Source organism: Megalobrama amblycephala, linkage group LG10 (assembly GCF_018812025.1).
Source record: "Megalobrama amblycephala isolate DHTTF-2021 linkage group LG10, ASM1881202v1, whole genome shotgun sequence".
Lineage (NCBI taxonomy): Eukaryota > Metazoa > Chordata > Actinopteri > Cypriniformes > Xenocyprididae > Megalobrama > Megalobrama amblycephala.
The window spans coordinates 11,135,854-11,151,223 of NC_063053.1; the positions used below are offsets into that span (position 1 = coordinate 11,135,854).

The window sequence follows — 15,370 nt, forward strand, 5'->3', positions numbered from 1 at the left end:
AAAGAATACGACGTTTAAAGCAAAATATAATTTTATAAATAGCGTATTAACGGAGTTCAGGTTATGATTGAAATTGGTCAGATTCAGAGAGCAGTTCTTGTATGTGTAACTTGAAAAATGTAAACAATGGAGAAAAACTAAAAAAGGAAAACAAAACTAAAAAGGATAAAAAGGAAACCATGTGAAGTCAACCCCTTTATTGGCAATGAACAGGTATAATAAGATTCACAATGAATAATAAAAAAGTGATGTGGCTTAAAACAAATAATAAATCATAAATTCATGTGACATACATGAATGTGCATTATGTCAACTTTTGCAACGTTTACGATGTATATTCATGGAATTTTTATGACCGAAAGTCTTTCCACAGTCTGGACAGGAGAAAGGCCTCTCTCTCGTGTGAATCCGTGTGTGTTTCTGCAGTGAAAAAAGCCGCGAGAATCCGATTCCACACACGGGGCAACAGAACTGTTTGCTGTCCGAATGAGAATCGACCTGGTGGCGTTTAAGATTGGTCTGACTGTAGAACGTCTTGTCGCAGTACGCGCAGGCGAACGGCCTCTCGCCTTTGTGTTTATACAAATGACTTTGGAGTGCGGTGGAGCCAGTAAACTTCTTCCCACACTGATCGCAACTGAAGCGCTTCACGCTCTTTCGTTTGTTACCTGTGTGGACGCTGCTGTGCAGATCAAGCCAGTCTTTACGTCTGAATCCCCTCCCACAGAGTTCACAGGTGTACGGCGCCTCTCCTGTGTGTATTCGCATGTGACGCACAAGGCTTATGCTCTGGCGATACTCCATGCCACACAGCTTACAGCTGAATTTTTTAATTGAAGTCTTTTTGCCATTTGAAAAGTGGGAGATGGATGGTTTGACTTCTGTTTTAATATCTGAAGGACTTCCATCTGGCACCTGAATAGTTTTTACTCTATATTTCAGTCGTTGGCAAAAGAGCATAGCTGATCCCTCCATTTTGCTCAGCACCAAAGTTTCAATACCCTCCTTAGTCGACTCAGACCTCGAAACTCCAAGAAAATTCTCAGAAGGCTTCATATCGATGCAGTCAGGACGCCAAGCCATCAACTAGGGAAACAGATTGAACAGAGATGTAAATATTCAGATGTATTTCTCAACTGTACTCATTAAACCCAAATTTCCCATAAATTAATTAACACAGTAACCTCATAAGTTATCTGGACACTTACCCCACACTTAAAATATGAAGGCTGCATTATAAGAAACATTATGTTCAATAAGAATAAGAGCAATTGAGCATATGTGTGAGTGTAGAAGGCACTAACAAGTTAATGGGTTAGTTGACCCAAAAATGAAATTTCTGTTATTAAGTACTCAACCACATGTCATCCCAAATCCGTAAGACCTTCATTCATCTTCAGAATACAAATTAAGATATTTTTGATTAAATCCGAGGGTATCTGATCCACACGTAGGCAGTAACGACATTGCACCTTATGAGGTCCAGAAAGGTATTAAAGATATCGATTAAAATAGTCAACGTGACTATAGTGGTTCAACCTTAAAGGGTTAGTTCACCCAAAAATGAAAATTCTGTCATTTATTACTTACCCTCATGCCGTTCCACACCCGTAAGACCTTCGTTCATCTTCGGAACACAAATTAAGATATTTTAGTTGAAATCCGATGGCTTAGTGAGGCCTTCATAGGGAGCATTGACATTTCCTCTCTCAAGATCCATAAAGGTACTAAACACATATTTACATCAGTTCATGTGAGTACAGTGGTTCAATATTAATATTATAAAGCGACGAGAATATTTTTGGAGCGCCAAAAAAAAACAAAATAACGACTTATTTAGTGATGGCCGATTTCAAAACACTGCTTCAGGAAGCTTCGGAGCGTTATGAATCAGCGTATCGAATCATGATTCAGATCGTGTGTCAAACTGCCAACTGCTGAAATCACGTGACTTCGGCGCTCCGAACACCAGATTGGCTACACTGACTCATTATTAGGGATGGGTACCGAAACCCGGTATTAAATTGACCCCGGGGCTAAATTTTGAAAGACCGGTGTATCGATAAGCTCTGACGTTAACGGTTCTGCTATCGGTACTGGAGAAATTATGAAAAAAAATACACGTACATTTATTATTGCTATATAGACATTATCTTGCGAATACTATCTCGCCAGAGTCGCCAGCTGTGTCTGTATGCAATAATATTAGGACATTTGTCTATGGTGCATTTTTGCTTTCGCAACCCAGAAGAGAGATCGCGCTCACGCAGTTACAGCGCGCACAGCCGCTCACATGAAATCCCTGTTTAATGGTGACGATGGAGGAGAGAACTAAACAACTAAACGTCTGCTTACACTTTAGGTCTGTGATATTATGCTTATTTTATTTTTGATTTCGATTTTGGCTTCCAAGTATCATCAGAAAGAAGATTTCTGAGGTAAAACTATTAAAAACTATCCACGGTTCGTCTACCACCCCTTTATTCTATTCACAGCTGCGCGCGTTCATTTCTCCCTAAACCCAAACTTAACGTCAGAATCAGCACAATCGGTGATTGTTGTCTTTACTGTTGCTAAATTGCAGTAAATGTTTGATAATTATTATCAACGTTTTAAAACGCTGAAAGCACAATAATCCGCGCAAGAGACGCTGTTCCTCAGGCTGAATTGTGTGTGCGGCGCGCGCTTAAAAACGGGTCTCTAATAGACAAACAAATTACACTTTGGGCTTCAGGTGCACGTCGAAACGATCAAATACACACACAAATATGTTAAAATGACCGGATTGGAGCGTGTTTAGCTACTTAAACGCAGTTTATATCGTAAGTGTAAATGAACAGCTGGGAGAAAATCCGATGTGTGTTAATATCTATTGTCTTAAAGTGACAGCAGTCACAACATTTATTCTGATGATTGTGCCATCAATGCTAATCAAACAACAAAATGCAAAGAGAAAATCACTCAGCGCTTCTTCTGGATATAGTTATCCTTAATAAGCATTAATCTATTAATTTATACTGTGAAAACCATCCAGTGTTATTTTACATTTGGTTACTTTACTTAGATTTCTTTTATAGGCTAGGTCTATATTACCTGAACACATGAACAAATGAAAGCACTTTATTTCATTTGTATCTTTGTTTTATTGTATTTGTCAGTTTGTTTTACTTTCTTTGTTCATGTTCTTACTGTATCTTACATAAAACACCAAAAATGCCGGACACTATATAATATAAAGCAATGTTAATTCAGCTCTTATATATATATATATATATATATATATATATATATATATATATATATATATATATATATACATATAAACAAAAAGTACCGATAAGAATACCGTTAAAGTACCGTATCGATAAGCAGTATCGGTAAGAGTAGTAATATCGTTAAAACCTTAACGATACCCATCCCTACTCATTATGCTCCGATGCTTCCTGAAGCATTGTTTTGAAATCGGCCATCACTAAATAAGTTGTTATTTTGTTTTTTTGGTGCACCAAAAATATTCTTGTCGCTTATAATATTAATATTGAACCACTGTACTCACATTAACTGATTTAAATATGGATCTTGAGAGAGGAAATGTCATTGCTCCCTATGCAGGCCTCACGGAGCCATCGGATTTCAACTAAAATATCTTCATTTGTGTTCCGAAGATGAACAAAGGTCTTACAGGTGTGGAACGGCATGAGGGTAAGTAATATAAATGACAGAATTTTCATTTTTGGGTGAACTAACCCTTTAACATTATGCAACGAGAATACTTTTTGTGCACAAAAACAAAACAAAAATAACGACTTTATTCAACAAATTCGTCTGTCTCCTGTCATACTGCTACACTAATTTCATTGCAGAGCATCAGTGTTTACAAAAAGTATTCTTGTCAGTTCATAATATTAAAGTTGAACCACTATAGTCACGTTGAGGGTTTTAACAATGTCTTTAGTACCTTTCTTTCACCACCTCAAAAGGTGCAATGTCGTTGCTGCCTATGTGTAGATCATATACCCTCGTATTTCATCAAAAATATCTCAATTTGTGTTCCGAAGATGAATGAATGTCTTACTGGTTTGGAACGACATGAGGGTGAGTACTTAATGACAGAATTTTCCATTTTTGGTGAATTAACCCCCTTAACAACAGGAAAGAGTCAACAGATTGAACTCAATGAACCAATGACAGAACTTGTTTCAAGATGCAAAAATAGAGCTTTCCAACTAAGAGTAAGAGATCTCCCGACTACTTTGAGTAAACTGTGAAAAGGAAAACTTTGTTGTGTGTGAGCTTTTCAGAGAGAGAGAGAGAGAGAGAGAGAGAGACCCTAAATGTTAAAATGTGTTCGTCAGATTGTTTATCGTTATTTGTGAAATTACAAAAATTTGAATCAGTAAGAAACCTACTGTTAAACAATTTTTAATCCTAACAACAAAGCACTTACTTGGAAATCGGCAATATTTGTTGTATTTCCAATGAATATAACATTCTTTGGTCCATTTATAACTTTCTCGTGCATGCTTCTTCTTCTTTATTATTTCACGGAGCATGACTAAAGATACACAGTACTGCCCCCTTCTGCTAATAAGAGGAATTCAACATTCACCTTGGCTCGGAAGGTCCGTGTGTTTTGTTGCTCTTGTCAGAATAGCATGTATGATATATGAAAACTCGTCATTTGTAACTCTACAGCACCATGGATTATTACATATTACTATATATTAAAATGGGACATTGAATTATTAGTAGAAGATCAAGTTCAGCTCAAGTTTGCTCTGTGTGGGTGTATTATTCTCAGAGATGTATAGTAACGAAGTAGAACTACTTCACTACTGTACTTAAGTACTAAAATGCGGTATCTGTACTTAACTAGAGTATTACTTTTTTCTCCTACTTCCACTTTTACTTCAGTACATATTTTCGATGAGTTTAATACTTTTACTCCGATATTTTTTTATGTGCTGCATCGTTACTCGTTACAATTATAAAAATGTTACGAATCATTCCATTCCAAACCCACATTACCACTGCCAGAACGGTGGATGGCAGGTTTGATGAAGCTGGCACATCAGATGCGCGTGCTCCCGTTCTGCCTTTTGATCAGCGAAAAAGATGGACGAACCAAAAACACCACCTTCCATCCCATCAGTAAGTTAAGCCCTTTTGCTAACTAGCGACATGCTGCGGTGTTCACTTAACGTTAACTAGCTGGCTATCATAAAGGCTGTCACGCAGCGCGTTGAATGGTATTTTTGACCCATCACTAATGTCAACTTTCTCTTATTTTATGACAGCCTACTGTTGCCAAAAATAAATCGTAGAGCATGTCTCCTTTGGTGCTGCTTAATCACACGCCCGTTTTTATAGTGTAGTAGTGTTTTATAGGTTAATGGTAGTATAGATTTACAGTGACATAACTAATGCAGGAGTTTTCCTGCACTGAAAGAGAGAGAGAGAGAGAGAGAGAGAGAGAGAGAGAGAGAGAGAGAGCGAGAGCCAGCCCCGGCCGCGCGCGCGCGCATTCACCGTCTTAAAACAACACGAGCGCTGTCTTGCTCTCAAATTGCTCTCTATTTGTTTACATAGTTAATGTGCACTGTGAAGTAACATATACAAACAATGAACAGCTGTATTTTTATTAACTAAGATTAACAAAGATTAATAAATACAGTAACAAATGTAGCCTATTGACCATGGTTAGTTCATGTTGGTTATTAGTCTAATACATTAACTAATGTAGTGTTAACAAATCAAACCATATTATAAAGTGTTCCAAACAAATAATTTACTCAGAACACCTCTTGAAATGAGAATATAAGTGTGCTTACCCCATTTTTTTAGTAAGAGTGGTTAGTAAGATTTAATCTTAATGAACTACAGTATTTTTAGGTTATTTATATGACAATGTGTAGAAAAATTACCTAAAAAAAGAAAAATTTAGCCTAGTTTAGACTGGAGTGAGGTGAAAACAGAAAAAAAGTGCAAAGCAAGTTGTTGTTAGCTAGCTGTTAATTTTATTCAATTGTATATGGTATAAAATTAGACTATTAGTCAAAATAAACTTTTTGGTAATGAAATCAAAGTGCTGACAACAAACAAAGCATCTCAACTTGTCTGCATCTCAAGTGGTACTTAATCACACTTAATCTGTTTTTGTTTACAAAAAGTTACAGCCAAAGGAATTGTGATTGTCCTTTAGGTTTATCATTTGAAATAATAAAAAACAATATGATGTTCAAACTTTTGACTACTTTCTTTAATAACTACATAACACAATACTTGTACTTTTACTTTCAGTACTTGAGTAGTAAATTTTAAAATAAACTACTTGCAATACTTAAGTACAAAAAATGTTGAATACTTTAGTACTTCTACTTAAGTGTGGTGCTTAAAGAGCACTTCAACTTCTACTCAAGTCACTTTTTTGATAGAGCACTTGTACTTTTACTCAAGTCTCGGTCTCTAGTACTTTATACATCTCTGATTATTCTGTTCCAGTGATGTGTTGTGACTCAACCCTGAAGGGAAAGATATTGCCTATGTTTTATCTAATATTGCCTTTGCAGGGGTTGTTAAGAATGTGATAAGCATGTGACCATGCCAAAGAAATTACATTAAAAAGGAAGAAAATGATGATAACAGAATGATATAGGAATCATTGAGTGAGTGAGTCAGATGATCAGCTGGTATCTCCTCCTTATTGTTTTGTTCAATAAAGTCTAATCTCTGGGAACTGGAACTCTGCTTCTGAGAGATTTTTGTGGAGAAGAGAAGATACTTCACAAATTGCTGAGATGAAAAGAGACTGCACAAAATTCTCTACGACATTATATACTGTTAACCTAGCAAAACCTGTAGAAAATGGCATAATCAACTTATTATCTGCCATTTGCATAGTTAATTTGAGGCTGGATCCTCATTTTCTATGGCCTTTGGAAGTGTGGAGAACTCTGTCTTCAGTAAACTTTGTCAACTAATTGACCATCATATTTGACTCCTGGTCTTCATTGAACATTTTAGTCTTTCTTTATGGGGTCAATCTGTGTTCCCCAACACTATTATTAACTGTATAGTACTCTGTGTAATTCCTTGATGTAAGTGTTGTTGTTCTGCAATAAAAGAAAAAGGTGGAAGATTTTTAAGACCGTCAGTATAAATTTATAAAATATATAGCAATTCCCTTTTCCATGCCGCATCCTATGTTTTTTTTTTTCTCTCTGGGCAACTCCCAAACATTCCAACTTACATTACATCTTTAAAGTGTCCGTCTCAAATTCAACCCCTAAGGAAATTTACTGCTTCCTAACATTCCTGCCGTGATTTACACTGTGAGGTTATTGTGCTGTGCAATAAATTTTACATAAATGTATATTGAAGAAATATAAAAATCCATATACAATATATAAAAATCCACTAAAATTTTATTTTATAAAGCGTTCATAGCACACTTTCAAGTAATGCATACTTAATAGTACTTAAGTACCACAGTGGGGAAAATGTATATTAGTAATATATTTTTAATAACAGCAATTTAATTTAAATTCAGGATTACTATATTAAAAGTCTACTGAGATTGAACTAATTTCTTAAGTATTCAAAGCACACTTTTAAGAAATACACTAATAAAACTCCTTTTGCGGTATACTTTAATATAAGTATACTTTAGTTCAATGCACTAAAAATCAATTTAAGTATTAGTGGTATTTAGTATACTTTTTGAAGTGCACTGAAGTACTACTGAAGTAGAAATATACTTTTAATTACTGTATTTATAGTGTAAAACTTAAAAATAAGAACGTACTACAAATGTACTTGATTATACTTGAATGCACTAAAAAAAAAATACACTTTATTTTTACCTGGAAACTGAGAAAAACTATAATAAAGAAACCATGAGAATGCTCTTTATTGGCATTGTGCAGGAAAACAAATCAGAAATATAGCTGCAAGCAGCAATTACGGGGCCAAGCACAAAAACGGCACAAGAAGCCAGCCAACATGGCTGTGAGCATCAGACCAACTGCAACAGGGAGCAATTAAAGACATATTAAGATCATTTTAGGCAAAAGAGCTGAAAAATGAGGATTTACTGGTTTATCACTTTCGACCAATAGGTGGCGCTGTGACCAAATTAATGTGGTATGGTCAGAGTGAGGTGACAATGACACTTGCAAAGTTTGGTGTCAATATGTCAAAGCATTGTAGAGATACAGCTTCAAGACTCATTTTTACATCATGCCTCAAATTCGCTGCTCCGGTGTACGAAAACTCTTTGACATATCGACTTGAAATACATAACATTTTGTTGGAATGGTCTGAAGATGATACGGTTCAAATTTGGTGAAAATCGGAGCAACGGTCTAGGAGGAGTTCGAAAAAGTACGTTTTTAAAGAAAAACAATATGGCGGACAGGAAGTAGAGCCGACTATGGCAAATTTGATATCTATGCCCTCAGCATGACCCAAGGAATCTACTGAGACCAGTTTCAGTACAATTGGTTAATATAGACAAAAGTTATTAGCATTTTTGTAAATTTATTTATAACTTTTGACCACAAGGTGGCGCTGGTCCGAAACCTCTAAGGCTCCTTCAGGGCATTGTCCTGATGACCCATACCGAGTTTCGTATCGATAGGCTAATGTGTTCGTAAAATACAGTATTTTAGCACAAAATTCAAAATGGCTGACGGCCAAAATGGCAGATATGGGAAAATTGGATATCAATCGACTCGACATGATGCCCTGAATCTTATGACTTTTGGACAAACCCATCAGAAGTTATAAGCGAAAATATCCATTTTTCATATTTCAGAACCAGTAGGTGGCACTGTGACGAAACACTGCATGATGCCTCAGGTCATGCTTGTGATGACATGTACCAAGTTTGGTCTGAATACGATAAAGCGTATACAGCCTTATGTCTATTTTCACAAGCACAATGTACAATTCGTTTGCGTGTTTTACGAAAACGGTTTGAGGAATCGACATGAATTCCATAACTTTTGTCGGCATGGTCTGAAGATGATCTGGTTCAATTTTCATGAAAATCGGAGTAACGGCCTAGGAGGAGTTTGAAAAAGTATGTTTTTCAGAAAATTCAAAATGGCGGAAAAAGTTTCATGACGGAAAATGACTTCGAATCGGCTTGACCCAAGGAATCAGAGGAAAAAAGAATTTTGTTTCTAGCCCTTACGGTTCAAAAGTTATTAGCATAAACATAAGTGCAAATTTGGACAGCTGGTGGCGCAAGAGGGATTGAGTTAGAGACTCCAAATTTGCTATGGACAAAGGTCAGACTGTCCTCTAACTGTGTGCCAAATTTCACAACTTTCCCGCAAGCGGTTCTATGGGCTGCCATAGACTTCAAGAGCGGAAGAAGAAGAAGAAGAATAAGAGTACGGAACGCCAACAATAACAATAGGTGCCTAAGCACCTTCGGTGCTTGGGCCCTAATAAACAAATAAGTAAATCAGAAATTCGTGTGATGCATCAAATCAACTTTTGACTGAGTGAAGTTTAGAATGCATATCCAAGGAGTATTTATAAGGGAAAGTCTTTCCACAGTCTGAACAGGAGAAAGGCCTCTCTCCCGTGTGAATCCGCATGTGTTTCTGCAGCGTCGAGCGGCGTGAGAATCCAATTCCACACAGGGGGCAACAGAACTGTTTTTCCGAATGACAATCGGCGTGGTGGCGATTAAGATTGGCCTGACTTAAGAACGTCTTGTCGCAGTACGCGCAGGCGAACGGCCTCTCGCCCCTGTGTTTATACAAATGACTTTGGAGTGCGGTGGAGCCACAAAACTTCTTCCCACACTGATCGCAACTGAAGCGCTTCATGTGTTTCCGTTTGTTACCCGTATGGATGGTGATGTGAATTTTAAGCCAGTCTGAACGACGGAAGCCCATCCCACAGAGTTCACAGGTGTACGGCGCCTCTCCTGTGTGTATTCGCATGTGACGCACCAGTCCTAAGCTCCGCTGATACTCCATGCCACACAGCTTACAGCTGAATTTTTTAATTGAAGTCTTTTTGCCATTTGAAAAGTGGGAGATGGATGGTTTGACTTCTGTTTTAATATCTGAAGGACTTCCATCTGGCACCTGAATAGTTTTTACTCTATATTTCAGCCGTTGACAAAAGAGCACAGCTGATCCCTCCATTTTGCTCAGCACCAAAGTTTCAATACCCTCCTTAGTCAACTCGGACATCGAAACTCCAAGAAAATTCTCAGAAGGCTTCATATCGATGCAGTCAGGACGCCAAGCCATCAACTAGGGAAACAGATTGAACAGAGATGTAAATATTCAGATGTAAAGAGATGTAAACAATCTTATTTATTCCTCAAATGTATTACTCATTAAAACACCCCAAAATTCACATAAATTAATAATATAACAACCCCATAAGTTATTTAGATAGGCTATTTACACCACAGTTAAAAGACTTTTGGCCCTCTAGTAGTGTGGAAGAACATTATTTTGGTTGTGCTTCAGCTCTGTGTGACTGTGTGGATGAATATGAGAGAGACATTATCCTACTGCTCATAAAACATTCCCTACTAGGTTTATGAGATATCATGGTTTTAGATGGAAAGAATCTCAAGATGTCTAGCTGAAGACGTTACTGTAGCTTTACCCATTAATAGTCATGATACTCATGGTATCTCAGCATCTCTGAAAAGCCAAGCCAGTGTTGATTCTGGTTTTATTACGAGCTCTGTCACATTCTCTCTTTTTCTGCCAGACTATACAAAATTGTGTGGTGAAAAATGGCAGAGGGACAATTTAATGTTAATAAAATTCCCAGTTATTTATTTAATTTCATGTTTCAGAATGTGAATTTCTTGCTTGTAATTTCACCATTCTAACACCCAGGGCTTGACATTAACTTTTTTGCTCACCACTCACTGTGACTAGTGGTTTCCCAAAGTTCCACTTAGCATTTTCACATCGATACCATGGGGAAAAACTGCCATATAAATATATTTAATATCATCTCATAATTTGGCAGCAGGTATATTAGGCTGCTGTCATTTTAAGACCCGACGGACATTATATTGTTACACATGCGTTTTCACTGCGTTTACGTGAATACTCGCCAAGACTGGCATTTTGACTTTATTTTGTGAGTATTTGACTGTTTAAATGCAATAAGCAGCAAAAAAGAACTCAGTTTAGTACTGAGAGGTGGCTTTATGTGCGCGCACTTTGGGTGTGAGCACAGAATCTGCAGGAATGAGTAAAATTATGTGCAATACGCACAATCCTACACCAAAATTTGTGCCCTGTAACACCAACAATATTCATACAAAGCAAATAAAACGAGTGAGTGAGGGTAAGCGGGTTTGTGTGTCAACTCGCTGTCGGAGAGAATGAGAAAGCGCATCTAGTGTCATGTATCTGTTCTGTGGATTATTGGAGGAGTATCAGATATTTGAGTACGACATGTATCAGAAAACGTCAAAAATATTTTTGATAACACATACAATTTGTTTATTATTGCAGATGCCTTTTTTAAAAGACTACAATTGAAAAATGTATATATCATATGTTAAATTCAACCCGCCAATGTAGCTAGGAGGAGTGACCGTTACACGCCACTGCTGAAATCCACCCGTATTTGGTGGGTTGGCGGGTGTTAATGTCAAGTCCTGGTAACACCATAAAACTTTATTTAAGTCAGAACAACCACTGCTGCTCCTTCACCAAATGTGCTGAATCTGGCATTCAGAAAACTTTGCTAAGGTGAGTCTGAGGGGATAAAGAAGAGGAGGGGAGGCAATTAAAAAAATTAAATAAAAAGCAATTTTAAAGTAGTTAATAAATAAAAAAATCCCCAGAAGATCCCCAGGCCCCTACAATTGGTGTGCCTCCTCTATTTGAATATCCATGAGGTGCCACTGCTTACAGATATGACATGAATGGGCAAGTGATGTGATGTATGTAAGCAATTTCCTACGAAAACTCTCCCGCTAGGTCTAAAATAACGACTATAATAGTAAATCAGTGAAAGACAAAAACCATGATTTGGAAGAAGGATTGATTGTATTGACTCAAATTTTGTTCATTTTGAGAAGAAAAAAAAAAGGTACATACTAAATGCATTGTTGCATAGTATCAAGGTTGTTGCATTTGAAGAAGAAAAGTAGTGTTTAATAAGAATAAGAGGAACTGAGCATATGTGTGAGCATAGAAGGAAGTTAGGTACTAACAGGTTAACAACAGGAAAGAGTCAGCAGATGGAAGTCAGTGAACCAATGACAGAACTTGCTTCAAGATGCATATACATTTTGTGTATGTATGTTCAGCAAGGGAGCTTTCAGCTATCTCCCAACTACTTTGAGTAAACTGAGGTTAGGAAAACTTTGTCATGCATGAGCCTTCATTGAGACAAAAGATTCATAAGATGTTCAATTTTTCATTAATTCACTAAATCATTAATGGAAAACAGATCAGAAAAGTGAACTTAGCTCTGAAGAAGCTGCAAACTATTTAAACTTTTAAAAAAATAATATCTTTTTATATATAAACAAGTTTTTACATATCTACATAATATATAGAAATGTTATATATATATATATATATATATATATATATATATATATACGAGACAGAGAGAGGGAGAGGTTTCAAATGTTAATGTCAGTTTGTTTATCGTTTGTCAACTCACAAAAGAGACTCAGTCAGAAACCTACTGGTAAACGATTCTTAATAACAAAGCACTTACTTGCAAATCAGCAATATTTATCATTGTTCCAATGATAAGAACATTATTGGATCCTGACACACTTCACGTGCACTTTCTGAGGACTTACAATGGCCGCCGCGTGCACGAGACCGCGAGACCTTTATGGTGTCCCATTTGTCATTTTAGCTTTCAGAAGGGTGCTCACGAGCGCCCCCTTTGCGCTCTTTTTCCCATAAACTGCAAGAGTTGCAAAAGTATGTGATGCTATTGGTGGCTTTATTATTAAACTCTTATATGAGTTTATTTCTGCAATATATAATACAAATAAGAAAACACAGCATTTCCTAAAAGCAAATCATATTGAAATGCATTGCCATTGTATAATCAGACTGAGGTCTGGAGGTCTGGAAGTTGATTGTGTTCATGGACGTGGTGTGTTAAATGGCGTGTTGTCATTTGCCATATGGTGTGTCTCAGTCAGCTCAGTTGTCAAGGGCACTAATAAGGGAGTCTGCTATTTTAAGGGTTGTTTCAATTGCAAAATCCTTCCAGTGAAACGTTAACTCCCTAAAAGTCCCACAATGCAGCGTGAAAACCAGGGAGCCAACATAATGACATCCGATAGATTTTTTTAAGTAGCCTATATACATAATACTATATATATATATATATATATATATATATATATATATATATATATATATATATATATATATATACTATATAATTTATTTACAGCTGAAATGTCGCATGTGTAATAAGCAAAGTATTTATCATAATGTACTTTAAATAACTTTAAAACATAATGTCAGAAATATATCAGTTCTGCTATTGTACCAGTAGTGACGTTGTACAATCAGGACATTGTCATATCATCAGAAATAGAGTCATAATAGTGTCCTAATGTGTAGTGAGTCAGGGTCCAACTCCACACTGTCTTTAGTGCCTGAATTTGTGTAGCTACATGATATAGCCTACTGATTCATGACTATAGGTTTTTTCTGTGTCCTAAGATAGTTCACTCCTCTACTCATTTTCTATGGCTGTTGGAAGTGTGGAGAACTGTCTTTAGTAAGCTTTTTCAACTAATTAAACTTCAAATTTGACTCCTGATCTTAATTGAACACATTGGCCTCTCTTTAATGGTCAATCTGTGTTCCCCGACTCTACAATTATTGCAACACTGCCAAAGATGTGTTTTCAATAAAACAAAAAAGTGGAAGACTGTCAGTATAAATTCATAAACTCATTTTAAGTAATGAATGTAAAATAAAAATTAAACATATTCATTGAATATATCAGGTTGTGGTGCCTTGTATTTATGGTACGAGCAAGCGCCGTGTGATAGGAGTAGAACTGCGCATGCGCGCGTACGTGTGTGTGAGAGAGATGGAAGAAGAGTTCAAAGCAGTGACGTAAAAAATGAGGGGGCATATATATATATATATATATATATATATATATATATATATATATATATGTATATATATATATGTATATATATATATATATATATATATATATATATATATATATATATATATATATATATATATATATATATATATAATTTTAATCTGTATTTTTATGTGAAAGTAAACTTTATACAGATGCTGTTATATTGTTATGCCAGTAGGTGGCGACCAGTGACTGTTAAAATGTATTTCATTCATTAATTTCATTTTTTTTTTTACATGATGAATTCTTTAAATTAATAATAATAATAAAATATTAGACTCATCTATAACAGTTTAGACATTTAGAAATTAATTTTGAACATTAAATAAAACATTTTGTCAGAACAAGTAAATTAAAGTAAATTAGCCCTACATAATTGTGTTTGATTGTGTAATTTGCTTTTCGAATCGTGGAAAAACCGTGATCTCTATTCTAATAAATTATACAGATTATACAGAGTCAAAAATTCCCCGAGCCATTTTGATTACTCTCCTGCTGATATAGTCCTATTTGATGATCAGTAGTGGTTCGCTAAATACAGTAATAAAATAACCATCTATTTAGGCTACAATAAGCTTAATATATATATATTAAATAGGTAATAAAAATATCTAGAGAGCTGGCTGACTAAAGTAGGCTAAGTTTGAAAATGATATAATTTGTACATGGAGTTATTATATAAAAAGATACTTAATTTATTTACAATTTATAGGTGTTATTTTAACAGTCAGTTATGTAAGTTTGATGGTTGATAGCTTCTAGCAACATTAAATCCAGGAGAGAAGACAATTCTAGAGAAAAAGCATGTTTGATTTACATTACTTTGCACTCATCCTCCTGTATGTGAAGAGCGTGGTTGCATCTATTAATTTCATTAAACACGGGGAATCGACGCTATAATTGTTTCCTTCATGCATCTTTTTCATCTCGTATTTCATACTTTATTTTTCAAGGTAACTCCCAAACTCCTGCGAGTGTCCATCTTTTTTGACTTCACTGAGGAAATGCGCTGCTTCTTCGCATTCCTGGCGTGATTTACACAGCAGAGTCTCTGAGTTCACGAGTTCAGGGTCATAGTTTGGTTTAATTTTTATCACTGATGTATGACTGCAGATAACTTGATAAATGGCTGTATCTGGCATATCTTGTGCAATGCATGTCAACAGGAAAACTGTTTTTAAATAAGGTTAACACTTCGCATAACCAAGAAATTAGCCTA

At 35.9% G+C, this 15,370-nt stretch overlaps 2 protein-coding genes across 2 annotated transcripts; both read right to left on the reverse strand.

Moving 5' to 3' along the window:
- Nucleotides 1-182: 182 nt before the first annotated feature.
- On the reverse strand, nt 183-4,603 carry LOC125276731 (gastrula zinc finger protein XlCGF8.2DB-like). Its single transcript, XM_048204546.1, has 2 exons — nt 4,448-4,603; nt 183-1,086 (listed from the first exon to the last, which is right to left on the reverse strand). Exons 1-2 carry the CDS (start codon nt 4,520-4,522, stop codon nt 310-312), a joined length of 852 nt encoding a protein of 283 aa, XP_048060503.1. The 5' UTR covers nt 4,523-4,603; the 3' UTR covers nt 183-309.
- A 4,738-nt stretch (nt 4,604-9,341) lies between these two features.
- Nucleotides 9,342-12,883, reverse strand: LOC125276733 (gastrula zinc finger protein XlCGF8.2DB-like). Its single transcript, XM_048204551.1, has 2 exons — nt 12,733-12,883; nt 9,342-10,277 (listed from the first exon to the last, which is right to left on the reverse strand). Exons 1-2 carry the CDS (start codon nt 12,754-12,756, stop codon nt 9,498-9,500), a joined length of 804 nt encoding a protein of 267 aa, XP_048060508.1. The 5' UTR covers nt 12,757-12,883; the 3' UTR covers nt 9,342-9,497.
- Nucleotides 12,884-15,370: the final 2,487 nt, after the last annotated feature.